This window comes from Phoxinus phoxinus, assembly GCF_949152265.1.
Source record: "Phoxinus phoxinus genome assembly, chromosome: 13".
NCBI classification, from domain to species: domain Eukaryota; kingdom Metazoa; phylum Chordata; class Actinopteri; order Cypriniformes; family Leuciscidae; genus Phoxinus; species Phoxinus phoxinus.
Genome location: NC_136888.1, coordinates 10,723,235 through 10,739,554, shown reverse-complemented (window position 1 = coordinate 10,739,554; position 16,320 = coordinate 10,723,235). Strand labels below are relative to the sequence as shown.

At 38.4% G+C, this 16,320-nt stretch overlaps 1 protein-coding gene across 1 annotated transcript in view; it reads left to right on the top strand.

The window, feature by feature from the left end:
• The window catches only part of syne1b (spectrin repeat containing, nuclear envelope 1b), a 124,813-nt gene that overhangs the window by 35,751 nt on the left and 72,742 nt on the right, over positions 1–16,320 (top strand). Inside the window, exons 24-52 of the mRNA XM_079632146.1 lie at positions 194–352; positions 439–647; positions 1,490–1,598; positions 1,691–1,855; positions 2,236–2,403; positions 2,501–2,677; positions 3,370–3,510; positions 3,818–3,978; positions 4,085–4,235; positions 4,391–4,618; positions 4,696–4,794; positions 5,268–5,455; positions 5,586–5,709; positions 6,488–6,654; positions 6,813–6,966; positions 7,763–8,388; positions 8,475–8,654; positions 8,904–9,054; positions 9,168–9,326; positions 9,418–9,600; positions 9,683–9,784; positions 10,217–10,420; positions 11,132–11,339; positions 11,437–11,549; positions 13,262–13,467; positions 13,665–13,814; positions 14,632–14,923; positions 15,179–15,351; positions 15,429–15,738. Of these exons, the coding sequence (XP_079488272.1) occupies positions 194–352; positions 439–647; positions 1,490–1,598; positions 1,691–1,855; positions 2,236–2,403; positions 2,501–2,677; positions 3,370–3,510; positions 3,818–3,978; positions 4,085–4,235; positions 4,391–4,618; positions 4,696–4,794; positions 5,268–5,455; positions 5,586–5,709; positions 6,488–6,654; positions 6,813–6,966; positions 7,763–8,388; positions 8,475–8,654; positions 8,904–9,054; positions 9,168–9,326; positions 9,418–9,600; positions 9,683–9,784; positions 10,217–10,420; positions 11,132–11,339; positions 11,437–11,549; positions 13,262–13,467; positions 13,665–13,814; positions 14,632–14,923; positions 15,179–15,351; positions 15,429–15,738 (5,457 nt within the window). The remainder of the gene's footprint in view (positions 1–193; positions 353–438; positions 648–1,489; positions 1,599–1,690; positions 1,856–2,235; positions 2,404–2,500; positions 2,678–3,369; positions 3,511–3,817; positions 3,979–4,084; positions 4,236–4,390; positions 4,619–4,695; positions 4,795–5,267; positions 5,456–5,585; positions 5,710–6,487; positions 6,655–6,812; positions 6,967–7,762; positions 8,389–8,474; positions 8,655–8,903; positions 9,055–9,167; positions 9,327–9,417; positions 9,601–9,682; positions 9,785–10,216; positions 10,421–11,131; positions 11,340–11,436; positions 11,550–13,261; positions 13,468–13,664; positions 13,815–14,631; positions 14,924–15,178; positions 15,352–15,428; positions 15,739–16,320) is intronic.

The following is a 16,320-nucleotide window of genomic DNA, read 5'->3' as shown; positions in this document are numbered from 1 at the left end:
CAGACTCTGTAAAGCATGCTTATCTTTTTAAAAATGATGCTAACTCTCTTTCAAATGGTCAAACATTCAAAATGTCTTCAATTAGGTTCAATAAGGGTTTTTAAGTGGTCTGATGTGGCTATAAACTATAGCTTGAAAGCATGAGGAAAAAAAATAGTTGAGTTGAATTGTTGAAAATGCATGTTTTCTGCAGGATGTCCAAACAGAGATTCCCTATCACCTGCTGCACCTGAAGGTGGAACTGGAGAAGAGTCGTCTGATGACATCACTGCAGGAGTGTCAGGCTGAGCTGGCCCGCGAGAACCGCAGTTTGCCCAGCATGGGCAGCGAGAGGTTAATCAAAGAGCACAGGGTGAGAGCCACTTGCATTTAACACTCTATAAGTACTGGTTTTGTCCATCGAAACAGGGAACGCTTATGTTGGACATTTGTATGTAGATGTTTTTTAAGGAAAAGGGTCCTCAGGCTCTCTGTGAGAAGCGGTTACAGCATATGGAGGAACTTCTCATAAAGCTTCCAGAGAGCGAACAAGCCCGGCAAACCTTGGAGAACTCTAGGACGGCGTTTGCGGAGGTCAAAGAGGACGTGGACGGCACACTTCAGAAACTAATGCAGCAGCCTGATAAGTGGAAGGAGTTTAATACCAGGTGAACCTTTGGTCTTCTCTAATGAATACTATTTATTGGTTTATAAGACAATTAATGTTCAGTAAGGTTCGGATGAGAAACAAAATTTGAGCTGGATAATGACACTACTGTCTTGCTGTTATTGAACTGCATTGAATGAACATTAAAATGACTTGAGCTGACTAATGAAACCATTGCCTTCTGTAAAGCTGCTTATAGCTTGCTCAATCAATCAATCAATAAATCAATCAATCAAAGTTTATTTATATAGCACTTTTTTAAAGAAATCAATGCAGTTCAAAGTGCTTTACATGGAAGAACAAGCAATTGATACTAGAATCAAAAATAACAAATTAAAATAGACCTAAAATCATAAAATCAAATAAATTGAAAATCAATAATGATACAAAAAAACTGTATGTGAAGGAAAAATTAAATAAGCAAATAGTAAAAGCATGAGATTTGAGGTTTCTGTGTTACAGTATATTGAACTTTGCAACATTGATACAATTATTGAACTGAATCGAAAAAACATTGAACTAAAATGAGCTGAATAACGACAATATTATCTTCTGTAGAGCTGCTTTGCAGTTTCATATTTGATTGATTTTACAACATTAAGACTTTAAGGCTTTGCAACAATCTGTATTGTATTGTATAAAGTGCTATTTAAATAAATGTAATACATGTAATGTACGTGTATAAATAAAACATTTTAAAATAAAACACTATTGTACTGTCTGTTTTTTGTTTTTTAATCAAATCACTGCTGAATGATATACATTAATTTTTATTTAAACTATATTAATGCTATAATTAATTTGTATCGTTAATTATTAATAATGACTTTTTTGTGTTTGCAGGTTCTCTGAACTCTCTGCTTGGGTAACGTCGAAGGAAAGTCAACTCAGACTTCTGCGAAACAGGGCTGGAGACCCCAGCAAGTTCGGACAGGTCAAATCCACAATTGAGGTGAGAAATAAAGACGGAAAAGAAATGGAAGTGGAAAGAAAAGCGTGACAGCTGTGTGAAATGTTGACCGATTGTCCCTTCATGAATGGCAGAGTCTGAGAAACGATGCTGAACTGCAGGAGGGGAACGTGAGCTGGTTGAGGACGCGATTGGCCGCTCTGATAGAGGTTTGCACAGAGAGTGACGCTCAGATGCAAGCAGCCGCCCTCAGCAAACTCTCCACTGACTTTAAGGGTCTCCTCACCTCCCTTTCTGAGGTAATACATACTCATTTTAAGAACCATAGATCAAAATCATCTGCTATAGAAGAAAATATCAGCGTAAATCAGCTGTTAGCTGCTTGTAAATCAGTCAGATTTAGTCAGTCACTATATTTTTTCAGTCAGTTTTGCAGCACTTGTGTCTTGTTAGGCTTTTACCAAAAACCTAAGAAATACAACACCAACAAACAATCTAAAATTTGAATCACAGAGACCAATAAAAAATATATATAAAAACAAGTTAACGAGTCAAACTGGATTTTGTGCTACTGTACCTTTAAGACATCTGATTGAAAATGAAAAGTCCTGTTTTACAAGTTATGATGCATTTAAATATTGAAATAAAAATAGATCATTGTATGTGTGCGCTGCAATAGTCAGAGAAGGTCGTGCTGGCGGTGAGCGACTGTGTGCAGTTCAGAGAGGAGGTGAAAGCTACACTGGAGGAGTTGACGCAGGGTCAGCAGGATCTACAGTCAGAGATCGGCAAGATTTTAAACTCTGAGTCTGTCAGAGAAGCTCAACAGCTGCTGATGCATTATCAGGTACCACTCTCACTGAATCAATCACAACCCTGATAAAATAAAGCGGAAAATCATATTTTTATCCGACTTTTATCTAATGTGCTTTCCTAATGTGCAGCAACAACTGAAGCGTCTCCGACTGAAGAGGAAGGAAATGCAAGAGCAGATAAACCGTGGAAAACTGCTCCAGATGGAGGAGAGCCTGGAGGAGAGCTTACAGGAAGATCTGCAGAAACTAGAGACCACCTTGAGCAAAATGAATCAAAGCACAGAGTCACAGGAAAAGAACCTGGAGGTGAGGATGTTCAAGTAAAAAAAAAAAAAAAAAAAAAAATATATATATATATATATATATATATTTTACATTATAATATTGCTCGCACTTTATTTTACAGTCCGGTTGATATACATACTATGTACTTATTATAGTAATTGTAATAATTACTATAATAATTAGTTATAGTAATAATAACTAGGTACTAACCGTGAACCTACCCCTAAACCTAACCTTAACGGTAGTTACCTTATATTACCACAGTACTTTCTTAGGTAAGTACATTTAAGTGGGCATACTGTAAAATAAAGTGCAACTATAATATTGTAATTATATATAGAACATATAAAATATATAAACAGCGTTGGGGTAACGCATTACAAGTAAAGTGAGCTATGTAGTCAGATTACTTGTTTCAAGTGACGAGTAAAGTAATGCATTACTTTTAAATTTACAGAAAAACATCTTTTACTTGAGTAATGCAAGTTACTTTTTATGTTCTGTATATTTTATAGAATGTTAAATGAGGATGTTAAAGACAAATTAATATATTTTACACTAACTATTTCCCAATGATTATTCAGTTTCAGTTGGAAATCATATTACATTCAAAGTTAAATGTGTTGTGAATGCTGTTGCATTTTGACTTTTTTTAACTGAGCAAATGTTTTGTGACTGAAACAATGTTGATGAATGTCGCTCTGTGTTGTCAGGTGACCTTAGCTGCTTGGCAGGAGTTTGACAGTCAGCAGGCAGCGGTGAGGGAGTTTGTGGGTAAGGTGCGATCAGTCACAGAGAGAGAGATGAACTTCAGCAGTCCAGACAGTCTCAGCACAGAGCTGGAGCAGACCAAGGTGAGAACAACACCTGATCTCCACGGGCTCAGTGTAATGAATCACCTTTAATTAAACATGAGCATCTTTAGTTTCAACACAGAAGAGCTGCTAGAGTTTTACAACCCAAATCCTCATTAGAAAATGGTCTAGCAATACAAATCTGATTGAAAAAGTCTCACTACAAGACATTGTAACATAACCAGTATGTACTCAAATGTAACCTAATAAACAAAACAATTGTTTATTGTGATTATTTGGTGTATTCTATCTCCCAAACACAGTGTCACAGAAATATTCACTTCACCTGTTGCTGTTATTCCTATAGGATCTGTTGAAACAGTGTGAAACGGAGAACAGACAGGTGAACACTCTTCTCAAGAGGGCCGCAGAGATCCAGCTGGGCCCCAAAAATCAGTCTCTACTCCAGGATCAAGCACGTGCTCTGAGTGAACAAGTGGACAAAGTTGAGACTGGACTGAAGCGAGAGTAATACCCTACTTTTTTTATTTATTTAATTTCATAGACATATGCGTTAAGAATTATCTATCGATGCATAATGAAATTATAATATGATTACTGTCTGATTTTTCAGTGTGAAGACTTTGGAGGGAATGAAAGATCAGTGGGATTCTTTCGGGAGTGAGTTTGAAGCTTTTTCCACTTGGATAACAGAGAGAGAAAGACAAATGGATGCCTTGAAAAGCTCCAGCGCACCTTTGGACCAGCAGATCTGTACCATAAAGGTGCAATAATAAATGTATCATTAAATAAATGAACAAAGTGTCTTTTAAAATGCTTACTGAATGCCTTCTGTGAAAAACTTTTATACTTCATTTTATAAATAATCATTTGAATTCATTATATTCGATATATTTTATTGCATATTTACGGTGGGCAGACGATCAGAGAAGGTCTGCAGGAGAGGACAGCGGTCCTGTCCAATCTGGAGGAGAAGTCTCAAACGCTGGTCCAGTTCATGTCCTCTGGCGAGTCTGCGCGAATCAAAGCCCGTCTGACACAGATCGGCAGATACTGGGAGGAGCTTAAGGAGAGTGTGGAACACCTGGATGGACAGCTGGAAGAGAGCTCCTCCCACCAGACGAAGTTTAATGCCAATCTTCAGCAGGTATGTTTGAACATGCCGTTTAGTGCAGTCGTACTAAAGTTCTTATGTTGTCTTATGACATTGCATCCTTTTAAAAGGTACAATCTGAGGTTGAAGATATTCAGAAGAAACTTGACAGCCCTGTCACCTCTTGTGTGTCTTCATCTGAGACCTACAAAACTCTACAGAGTCACATGGTATGATACCTGCACGTCATTGTTAACATTTCTGATTAAGGGTGTGTTCACACTTGTAGTTTGGTTCTCTTGGTTCTTTTGGTCTAGACCAAAAAAATAAAAATTATCATGTGATTAGTTCAGTTCTACTGTCACTTTTAACACTGAACCTAGAGATGCAAAACTGTAAGTTTTGTGACAGAACTCACCGAACATCCAAAACTGGCGCTCGTTGTATGTGCGTTCATATGGTGGTTTACAAAAAAAGCACCAGGAATTATTCCGTTGCCCACAAACGAAGCTTTTATTTGAAAAGGTGGGTCTCGGTCCACTTGTTTGGTGCGCACCAGGGTTCGCATGGGACTTATTCAAATGAACCGCACTAACAGAGCAGTCACACCAGAGATCGTTTTACCCAAACCAAAACTTGTCAAGTGTGAACACACCCTTATTTGCACCAGTTCAGTCTAATAAGTGATTTGTTTGGTTTTCAGGATATGTTCCAGTCTCTGGAAAAGCTGAAGGCCACCCTGCTGTCTCTGTGTGCTGGCGCCCGCAGGCTCAGCGAGAGGGAGAAGACCGAGAAAGCTGTGGCAGCCCTACAGCAAAGTTATGAGCAGAGTTTAAAACAGGCCAAGGAGAAACAGAACCAAATGGAGAGCCTTCTGTCACATTGGCAAAAGTACGATTATTTTCACTGTCGGTATCTAATGTATTTACATCTCAAATCCTAAAAAATCCCTTTGTATGAGTAGATATTCCTTTAATATGAGTTATTTATTGAAATCGTTTGCTCATTTTGACTATTTCAGATATGAAAAGGATTGGTCTGCCCTGCAGTCATGCCTGGAGAGATGTGAATCCGTATCCAGCTCTGACACTCAGTTCCTCACGGTTGACAAACAAAAGCTCAATGGAGAACTGCTGGAATTGAAAGTAATAAACTAGAGCTACAACATGAAACAGCATTCGCAATGCATGTTACTTCAATAGTGTGACATATTTCTGTGTGCAACAGAATATTTAGCAAGAATTAATAAAAGGCGGGGCTTCATTTTATCAATAGGGATTTCATTTAATTGTGAAATGTAGGCTTATTAATGGTTAATGTTATTTTTTTGTTTCTGCCTTATTGAAAACAAGCGTTTTTTTGTTTTTTAAATGGGACATTGAGTTGATTTTCAACTTTCTCTGAACATGACACGTTTTAACATGAAAAAGTTACAAAGGACAAAGTCACTCCAAAGGGAGTTATTCTCTATATCAGTGCGCACTGTTTCTGAACTTCCTGAAATGCATTGATTGTAGTCTTGAGCCTTTTAGCCTCATTATTCCTCATTTAAATAATTCCCGCCCAAAGCACACGCAAAATAACATGGCGAGGCCTGGTTGAGTTGTGTAAGTAATGTGTTGTTGCGGTAAACCGTGTGACATTTCCCAAACACGCTCGAAGCGGTTGACCAATCGCAACACATTGGTCCAGCCAACCAATTGCGCTTTTCGTAAGGAGGGGCTTCATAGAGATGCGTTACAGACAGACTGAGAAGAGAGGCTGCAATAATGTAAAATATGGGGCAAATCATGTGTTTTTTAAACATTTAAGCATGAAGACCTTTTCTAGTAAAGCCCAAAAACAAAATCTAAACTTTCTAAAAGGGCATAATATGGCTTTTTATTTTGTTTCTTCAATTTCTTAAATATTGTTCTTTTAAAGCACCTACAGAGTGAACTTCAGTCTCTGGAGTCAGTTTACAACAGGCTGGAGGCCCAAACACCAACCCTTTACACCACTGCATCAGATGAACATGTGAAAACACTCAAAGAAGCCCATGAACAGCTCGAGAAAAGATGGAAGAGTCAGACCACAGCTATACCTAACAGGTCAGTCATAAGTTCTGTACAAGTATTTGCAGGCTAAATTCTACACATTGATTGAGTTTTACAGTATATGTTCCATGTTCTTTTATGTTCCTTTATAATGGTTTCTTGAAATTATGAATGTTAGAGTATGTGTAATATAGTACATCAAACTGTTACAGAATCCAAGTTCTTCAGGAGCACCGTTCTCAGGTGGAACAGTTTGATCAGGCCCTACAGAAGTTCTTCAAATGGGGAGAGTCTTTCCTCTCATCTTTAAATTCGTCCTCTCACATTGATGTCACGGATCTTCAACCTTCCACCAGTGATATCAAGGTACGTTCCATTATGAGAGCCTCCATTCATTGGGAACAATATAAGACATCTTTTATCTTAATTATGGACATTCTCAAACTCAAATTATTTATTGAAAACTGTTTTATGATCAATGTACACTACACTGTTACTTTTACATTGTTACAAAATATTTATTTAAATTGATTTTAAATAAATGTGTTCTTTTAAACTTTCTATACATAAAAAAATGGACATGGACATTAAGCACCACAACTGTTTTCATAATGATGTTGAAAATTTGAATCAAATAAATAAATACAATTTACAAATAATAATTAAATAATTATATATATATTAAATAATATTAATATATTAAATAATTATAAAATATAAATAATTATTAAATTAAATAATAGTTATATTAAATTCTAATCATATTTTACAATATTACTCTCTTTAAATGTAGCATTGGTGAGCATAAGATACCTTTTCATAAAAATCTTACTGACCAGTTTTGACCCAAACTTTTGAACAGTTGTATTTAAATCTAATGTAAATATTACGGATGCCAATCGAATGACATTTTTAATCCAATTAATTACACAATTTGAAAATGAATATGAATATTTGCTGAAGTAACATTATTGTGACAGATAAAAGTGTTGATTATAGGCAATAACAAAAAAGTTGATTGTTTTTAAAAGCAATTGTTTAATGTGTTAAATTGAGAACCCTAGTAAATATAAAATCAGGAGAACAGAATATGTTATTTATCGGCAGTAAGAGAGATTACAGATTTGAAAAGGCGGTAATGTTTCATAATTTTTCCCCCCAGGAGAGAAGAGATGGCCTGCAGAAGCAAAGCATTGTAAGACAGAGTCTTCAACAGCAAACAAAGGTCTTGTGTGATGTTTGTGAGCCTGCTGAGGTTCAGCAGCTTCAGGGAAAGTGGGAAAGCTCCTCGCAGCCGTACCTGGAGGCCCATCAGCTGGTTGATCTACGAGGTGAGAGTCTGGAGAAGCTCGAGGCCTTCCTACACACCCACAGTGTGGCGTCCGGCGTCCTTCAGGGCCTCAGACAGACTGTGGAGAGCGCTGGGAGTTGGGATAAAAGCCGTGTGGACGAGCTGCAGAGAGACCTGGAAGCCATCGTTCCTGATATCGGCCGCCTTGAGACGCTTGCCGTGAACCTGGACGGCAGCCTCTGTAAGGCTCATCTCCACCTGATCAATGGGAAGGAGACGCGCTCCTCGTGCCGCTCATTGGCCGACTCCTTGAGTGTTGAGCTTGATGCCGTGAGGAACCTACTGGGCTCGAAGCAAAGCGAAGCTGAGGCTCTCGGTGCTCTGTGGAGCTCGTTCAGACAGCGTAAAGAGCAACTGCTCAAAACGGTGGAGGACATAGAAGAGAAGGCAGATCAACAGGGCCTGAAAGAGCCCAATGTACATACTCTACAGCAGAGGTATGGATTGGCCTTTTTTTAAAAGGCTTGTTTGTACATGTCTGTGGCTGTGTTATAGAACTGCATCTTCTTTGTGATGTGTGTAGGCTTCGGTTCTTCAATCAGCTGGAAGACGAGCTCCAGTCCCACCAGCAGGAGGAGCAGTGGCTCAGGGATAAAGGTCAACAGCTGGCTCAGAGAGATGCAGAGTTGGGTGGTGAAGTGCTGAGGGAGATCAGCCTGCTTCAGACCTCCTGGGAAGACACCAAGAAACTCATCACTGAAAGGTGGGCCACCAGGAACGACCTATTGTACTTTTTTTGTTCGATTTTATTGGTATTTGCCACTCAATCAATCAGTCAATCATGTCCTAACAATATTATGGACTTGGACAGAAACCTAACAAGTGCATTTAATGTTTAAAGAATAAAAAAAAAACACAAGTCTTTAACGGGCACATGGTGACTGAGTTCTTAGTTTTGCAAAGGTGCAAATCTTTAGTATCTAGCTGACGTTGCTGCGTGATTTTGTTCCAGGCAAGAGCAGAGCAGCGCTTTGGTAGACCTTATGAAAGACTACCAGAGTCTGAAGTCTTCAATAAACACGATATTGGAGAGCGCTGATGCCATAGCCGACATTAAAGCCGTCCTAAAAGACCAAGAGGACACACGGAGATCCTTGTTAAAGGTAAAACCTGCCAGTCTGCAGGCAGAATGCAAAATAGCAGCTAAAACAGTTACTAGCTTTTTCTAACCAAGATAAACTTTAATGTTGGGCTTTAATTATCTTCCTCTCTGTAGCATGAAGCTGTAAAAGCAGAGATGGCCAGTAACCAGGATGTGCTTGAGCGATTCTCCAGTAAAGGAAAGAAGCTTTTAAGTGAATTAAACAAGATCCCGGAATGCGACACCCAGATTGTGAAGACAGAAATAGATGCCACAGTGGACCAGTGGCTAGATGTGAGTTTGTCCAATTGCCAATTATTAAATCTTCATTTAAAAAAAATCATAAAACAGAATCTAAGAGCCATTATTCTTCATATAAACACAGGTTTCAGAGAAAATCGAGGACAATCTCGAAAGTCTCAAGAGGAGCTCTGCTTTGTGGGTGGAAATCTACGATATCAGTGGAGAAATTGAAAGCTGGTCCAACAGCTCGGTTATGGATCTTACGGATGGACTCAATAACTTCAACGATAGCCAGAAAACCGCAAACAAACTCTCGGAAGTCAAGGCACGTTCCAAACGGTGTTGTTAAACACTGTTATAAAACCAGAGCACCAGTTGTGTAATATGTTATTCATTTTTCTGTGTAGGTGGATGTTGGCCTAAAAGAAAAGAAGATTGATGCTTTACAAGAAAAAGTTTCAGAGCTGAAACAGCTTTGTGGTGGCCACGACGTTCATGCTAAACTGCAGGTAAGGGCAAGCTGTATTTCTCAGACTACACAACTACGTTTCTTGTCATATGTTGGCATCTTGTCATAGCAGCACGCATACTACACAACACTGACGAGGTGCACAAACTACAAGACAATTGCTCAAAAGGCAGTCTCGACCCACAGTGAAAAAAAACAAGTTTTCTCACATAAATTCATAAAGTAATTATGAGATTTTTACGTTTATAGCATCTGCACTGTGTTTAGTTCCACCTTAACGTTGCATTGCACACACTACAAGATCACATGACAATAATATCAATCGCGATCCGGTGGTTTTGTTGCACACCTTGGTAATCTGTATGTGACAGCAAAATCCAGCCAACAGTCATGTAGTGTGAGCTTGCCTTAAGTTTGATCTCCATTTGATTCATCACCTGTACGCCATCTTCAAACCTTTGATATCTTCCAGGTCATGGAGACGGACCTCAGAAGGAAAATTAGTAGCATCGAAGAGTTATGCGATCAAGCCAAGAGCAACCTCCAAGATTTCTGCTCTCAGAAGAAGCAGCTGGAAGATTTCCTCACCCAGATGTCTGAGTGGCTGACGAACGTTGAGAGATCTTTAGTGGATTCACCCTGTGGAACAGCTCCTGAAGAGATCTGCAGAGTAAAGGTACAAAAAGTGTGATTTCTTTCATTTTAAGTGATATATATCACGATTAGCATCAATCTTCAATAATTTTATATGGAAGTTTTAAAAGCTCTAGGCAGGGCTCGAAAATAAGGACTGGCCAATGACCCAAGGCAAGCATGAAAGATGCTTGGTGGGACAGAATTGACTGCAAAAACACAATTTTTTTTTAGTGTGTATCCTTGAAAGCAGAGTCTTCAATGAGTTAGAGTATAAAATGAACGTAAACAGTCGAATAGATTTGTGCGTCAGTTCTTAAAGTGACAGCAGCCTTATAAACCTGCTGCTGTCTGTGTCTGTGTTTTTAAAAATCTTTGATGTTTATGAGTTAGGCTAGTAGTTCTTGTCGTGGTATAAAAATTGTGAAATCGAGAATTTTGCTGTCATGACAACCGAATTTATTCAAATACAATACATAAAAACCAACTAAAACAATATATTATAAAAAACAATATAATATTTTTTTGTGATGGTGGTGGGGCCAGTGAACATTTTGGGAGGGCTAGTAAAAATCTGAAACACACAAGAAAAATCCTTACCGTTGTTGAGGTCTGTCTAGGGATCAGAGAGAGAATGGAAAATGGTCAGATAATGCTAAATTATGACTGTTTTGCTTCAAGAACTCTTGACTTGCAATATAAATGCACTTCAAGAGAAAATAAATAAAAGGTTTTCTATGCATACAATTTATAGGAAATCCAGAAGGAGCTTCAAAACCAGCAGAGTAGCATTGACTCAGCCCGAGAAAGTTTGAACACACTTTGCAGAAAATACCCCTCAGAGGAACTAGCTGGTTTAGGTTCCTCTCTGACTGACCTCATCAAGAAATATGATACGGTCAATCAGCTCTGTGTTAAGAAGCTTGGGTCCATGCAGCACGGCCTCCAGCAGAACTTCAACGGTGAGAATCAGTCTTCCTGAATTAAAATGATCTTTCCTTTGATTCTAGGATAGACATTGCATTAAGATTACTTACTGTCCTCTTTGTCTTTTCTCAGATCTTGTGAAGGAGTTTCATACATGGCTCTCTGGACAGAAAGACATTGTGAGAGAATGTGCCGACCATTCTGGTGACATGAGCGTGGTGGAACGCAAACTGCAGAAATTGAAGGTACACCTCATCCTACATGTAACTGAGCATTTTGAAAAATGTTGCCTTAGAGTGTCAAGTAATCTTTCTGACCTCATTGAGAAGAAAAATGCTATGTAAAATGGCAAAATCACAGCCAATAAAATAAATATACAGCTATTTTGAGTGGGATTTGGACCAGTGTGGGCAGCCTTAAAAATAGATACCAAGCAAGCAACTGTTAAAATGTCTTAAAACAACACTATTGAAATGATGATTGTGACTGGGCAGAAAAAAAACATGGATAAGTTAGCTGGAAAATATGTCATTTGTTATATGAGCTGTAGTGAACTATTATGAAGTACTATTTTTAAATGGTCTTTCTTATGATTCTTCGAAGGATTTTTATTAATAGTTGTGCTTTCCCTGTGCTAAACTTCCCTGATTCTGTATATTGTTGTAGGAGGTTGTCGGGCATTGCTATGCAGTTGATAGTTGTTCTCTGCGGTTTCTAGGTGGTTTTTAATGAAAGAATCCTCTAATGTTTACCAAGACTGTTTATTTGATAAAAAATACAGTAAAAAATGTGAAATATTATTATTAATATTTTACATTTTATGAAATATATTCACATGGAAAACAGTTATCTATTTCTGTGATGGCAAAGCTGAATCATCACTCCAGTCTTCAGTGTCTCATAATCCTTCGGAAATCATTCTATTATGTTGATTTGCTGCTCAAGAAACATTTCTGATTATTATCCATGTTGAAAACAGTTGTGCTGCTTCATATTTTTGTGGAAACTGTGATACATTTTTTTTTCAGGATTCTTTAAAGGGTTAGTTCACCCAAAAATAAAAATTACTCCATGAATTACCCTCAAGCCTTCCTAAGTGTAAATGACTGTCTTCTTTCAGATGAATATCTAAGTAAAAAAAAAACAAAAAAAAAATGGTCTTACAAGCTTTATAATGGTAGTGAATGGTAAATGAGATTTTGAAGCCCCAAAAAAGTGGATTTTTATAACCCATCCATGATAAAAGTAATCCACATGGCTTTAGGGGGTTAATAAAGACCTCCTGAAGCGAAGAGATGCATTGTGTAAGAAAAATATCCATATTTAAAACTTTATCAACCAAAATAACTACCGTAGCTTCCGACATTCTGCCTATGCAAGTCAACTTAAGAGTAACCCTTGATGTGATGAATGACGTTGAATGTAGAAGTAGCGTTAGCTTAGACGCCTCTCACGGTTCAAACAAACATGGCTGTGCAATAAACTCAAGCTTCTCTGAGATTTCTCTTTAAAAATTCTCGTTTTAAACTTCTAATTTGTGACCGGTGTTTTGGTTTGCTCTATCCTCTGCGCCTCCGCAATACGTTATGTGTCAGGTCAAGGGTTACTCTTTCGCTGTAAATCGTTGCTTACGGCCGTCTGTTGGAAGCTCGTTATTTTAGTTTGAGTTATTTCAAGTTTTTAAATATGGATATTTTTCTTACACAAATGCGTTGCTTTGCTTCAAAAGGCCTTTATTAACCCCTTGGAGCCGTTTGGATTACTTTTATCATGGATGGATGCGCTTTTTTGGGCTTCAAAATCTCATTTAGCATTCACTGCCATTTCATAGCTTGTTCCTTCTTCAATGTAAGTCTGTCGGATTTTGCATCTTTTATCTGTGGTACAAACGAAGTTGTATGGCTTGTGTATGTTTAACACTTAGCACTCATTGTGGGGTCACTTCTCTGTCTCACAGGGAGCTCTGGAGCGGGTGGAGGACGGAGACAGCCGTCTAACACTGGTGTGTACAGAGGGCGAGAAGCTTCTTCTACACCTCCCCAAAGCCAGCGCTGGCCAGGTCCAGCAGAACCTCTCCTCTATCCAGCAGGACTGGGACAGCTATGTGGAGCAGTGTAAACAGAACCAGCAGAACCTGGAAGACAGCGCCAGTCTGCTCAGCGGGTGAGAACTGAACAGCGGCTTCACAGTTCGCACTGCTGCTTGCTGGGTTCAATATTACAGCGGCAGATTGTTTGAAATAATTCCTGCGGATAAACGGCTTTGCTGTGGAAGCGAGGACATGCTATCGTCTCTCAAGTTGGCCGGGGGGTTATTTGGCCCAGACGCTCTGAATTGAAATCTGTGCTGTGTCTTTCTAGCTTTGAGAGCTGTCTGCAGAGGTTGACACGCTGGCTGGAGCGTATGGATGTGAGGATGAGCACAGAGCTGCCCGAGGGGAGACACAGCGATCAGGAGAAAGTGACGCTGGAGCGCGTGGAAGAATTCCAACATGAAGTGCTTAAAGAGAGGTTAGCATATGTTAAACTGACAAATATCAAACTGATTGGTAAATAAACAGCCCTTTTTTTTGCACCAGCAAAACACTTTACAATAAGGTTCATTAGTTAATGTATTAACTAGCATTAACTAACAATGAGCAATACATTTGTTACAGTATTTATTAATCTTTGTTAATGTTAGTTATTAAAAATCCAGCTGTTCATTGTTTGTTCATGTTAGTTCACGGGGCATTAACTAATGTTAACAAATACAACCTTTGATTTTAATAATGTATTAGTAAATGTTGAAATTAATATTAACTAAGATGAATAAGTGTTGAAGTAGTATTGTTCATTCTTAGTTCATGTTAACTAAGGTAGTTAACTAATGTTAACTAATGAACCTTATTGTTAAGTGTTACCAATTATTATAAATTCTTTTTAAGCATGTATACCAATTTGTGAAAGATCCTAACCGAAACATTTAATATATGCAAAATACACACATTTAAATGAATAAATGAATGAATGAATAAATAAATATGAATAATTGAATAACTATTTATTTATTTAAATGTTTGTATTTTATTTTATTTTGCAGGTAAATATGACCTAAACTGATATGTTATTTAGCCGGTCTTATGTTTTTTTTTTTGCATTGTGAAATTATTTTCATGACAATTAAACATATTTCTTATTTGTGGGAAATGTGACCTGGGCATGTTTTCATGAGATTCTCATATTTACAGATCTAATATTGACATTTTATAATATATAAGTAATTATAATGTATTGATTTTTTTATTTTTTTTAAATGCAAATAATTTTCCAACCTGTTCTCCTGCAGTGACTCGTTTGAGAGTCTGTGTCAGGAGGCTCAGGCTCTGGGCGAGGGGGGTCACGGCAGTGGGGCGGAGGTGCGGGCGTCTGCACAGCTCCAGCTGCAGCATCAGGCGCTTCTCAAGGCGGCGAGGGAGAGACTGCGCGTGTGTCAGCTCAGTCAGCAGGAGCAGCAGAACTTCGAGGAGACGCTGCAGAGCACCTGGGGATGGCTCAGTGGCGTACAGGAGCGCCTCAACACACTCAACAGCACCAGCGGGAATAAAGAGACCCTGGAGAAGAGATTGGGCCTGGTTCAGGTCAGAAAACAGAGTCATGACACCCATATGAGGAGATATGAGGATTATTTTATATTTTAATATGCACTGGGCAGCACTTTTTTAAATTTAATTCCTCATACTACAAATAATATTACTTTTCACATTTTTCTGCAATCAATAATTTTATTAAATTAAATAAAAAAAAAATTTTTTTTTGTCTTATTAGTTAATAATACACACTTTTTTTTAGGATTCTCAAAAATTATATATAGTATTTTGATGCTATTGTTTCAGGACATCTTGCTAATGAAGGGTGAAGGGGAAGTGAAGCTCAACATGACCGTAGGGAAGGGAGAACAGGTGCTGAAGAATTGCAGTAGGGATAAACAGGAAGTTATCCGCTCTCAGCTCAAGAGTCTGAAGGATTCCTGGGCCAATATCCTCATGACCGCAATGAGCTGTCACAGGTGAGAGTTCCTGTCTCCTCTTATGAAACCTAACTTTGCAGAATTATATAATAATCATGTGTGTGTGTGTGATGCAGTCGCCTGGAGTGGACCGTAGCTCAGTGGGGCTGTTTTCTGGAGAGTAAAGCTCAGCTGCAGCAGTGGATGGAGATGGTGGAGCAGGAGGCTGGAGTGGCTCTGCCCCAGCAGCCCGGGCTGAAAGAGAAGGCCTCGCTGCTGGAACGCCTACGGGCTATTAAGGCTGATGTGGAGGTCCATTCCTCAGCACTGACCCGTCTGAATGAGAAAGCCTCAGAGATGTATGAGAAAACAGGAGACCAGGCATTCGCAGAAGGACCAAAATCTGAGTTTAACACACAGTTTACCAACATCACAAGTGTCATTAAGGTAAAAATATGCAATCTAAATATAAACATACAATTCAAACCACCTCCTGTAAGTCACTCAGGACAATACGGTGCGTCCGAAATTGCATACTGTCTGAGTAGGAACTAAACCGGTAAAAAAGGATGTTCTATATAGTTTGAATATGGCTAGTATGAATGAAATTAAGATGGACTACATCCGCCATGTTGTTACTGTCACATGACCTACCATCGTCAGTTGTGTCGCTCCACTGTTATTCATAAATCCTCTCCCATGTCCTCATGGGATAGTTAAGTGTCCATCGAAGGTTATCTAGGTACTTTTTGCCTAATGTTTTTCGAATACTATGTATTCGGACATTCGTCTCTTTTGGCGTACTGTTTTTTTGCCTACTATATAGTAGGGAAATATTCGATTTCGGATGCAGGAATAGTGTCTGCTAAATGCCTTAAAAAGAACACGAAACGCCTTTATTAGAAAAACTAAACATTTAGTGGGAAAAAATGTAGGATAAGAGTTAATTTCATCCACTGGGTTTTTATTTGGTTAAGAAAAGTACCGGTAAGCAATATTATTGCTTTAAAATATGTATTTTAGAAAAGT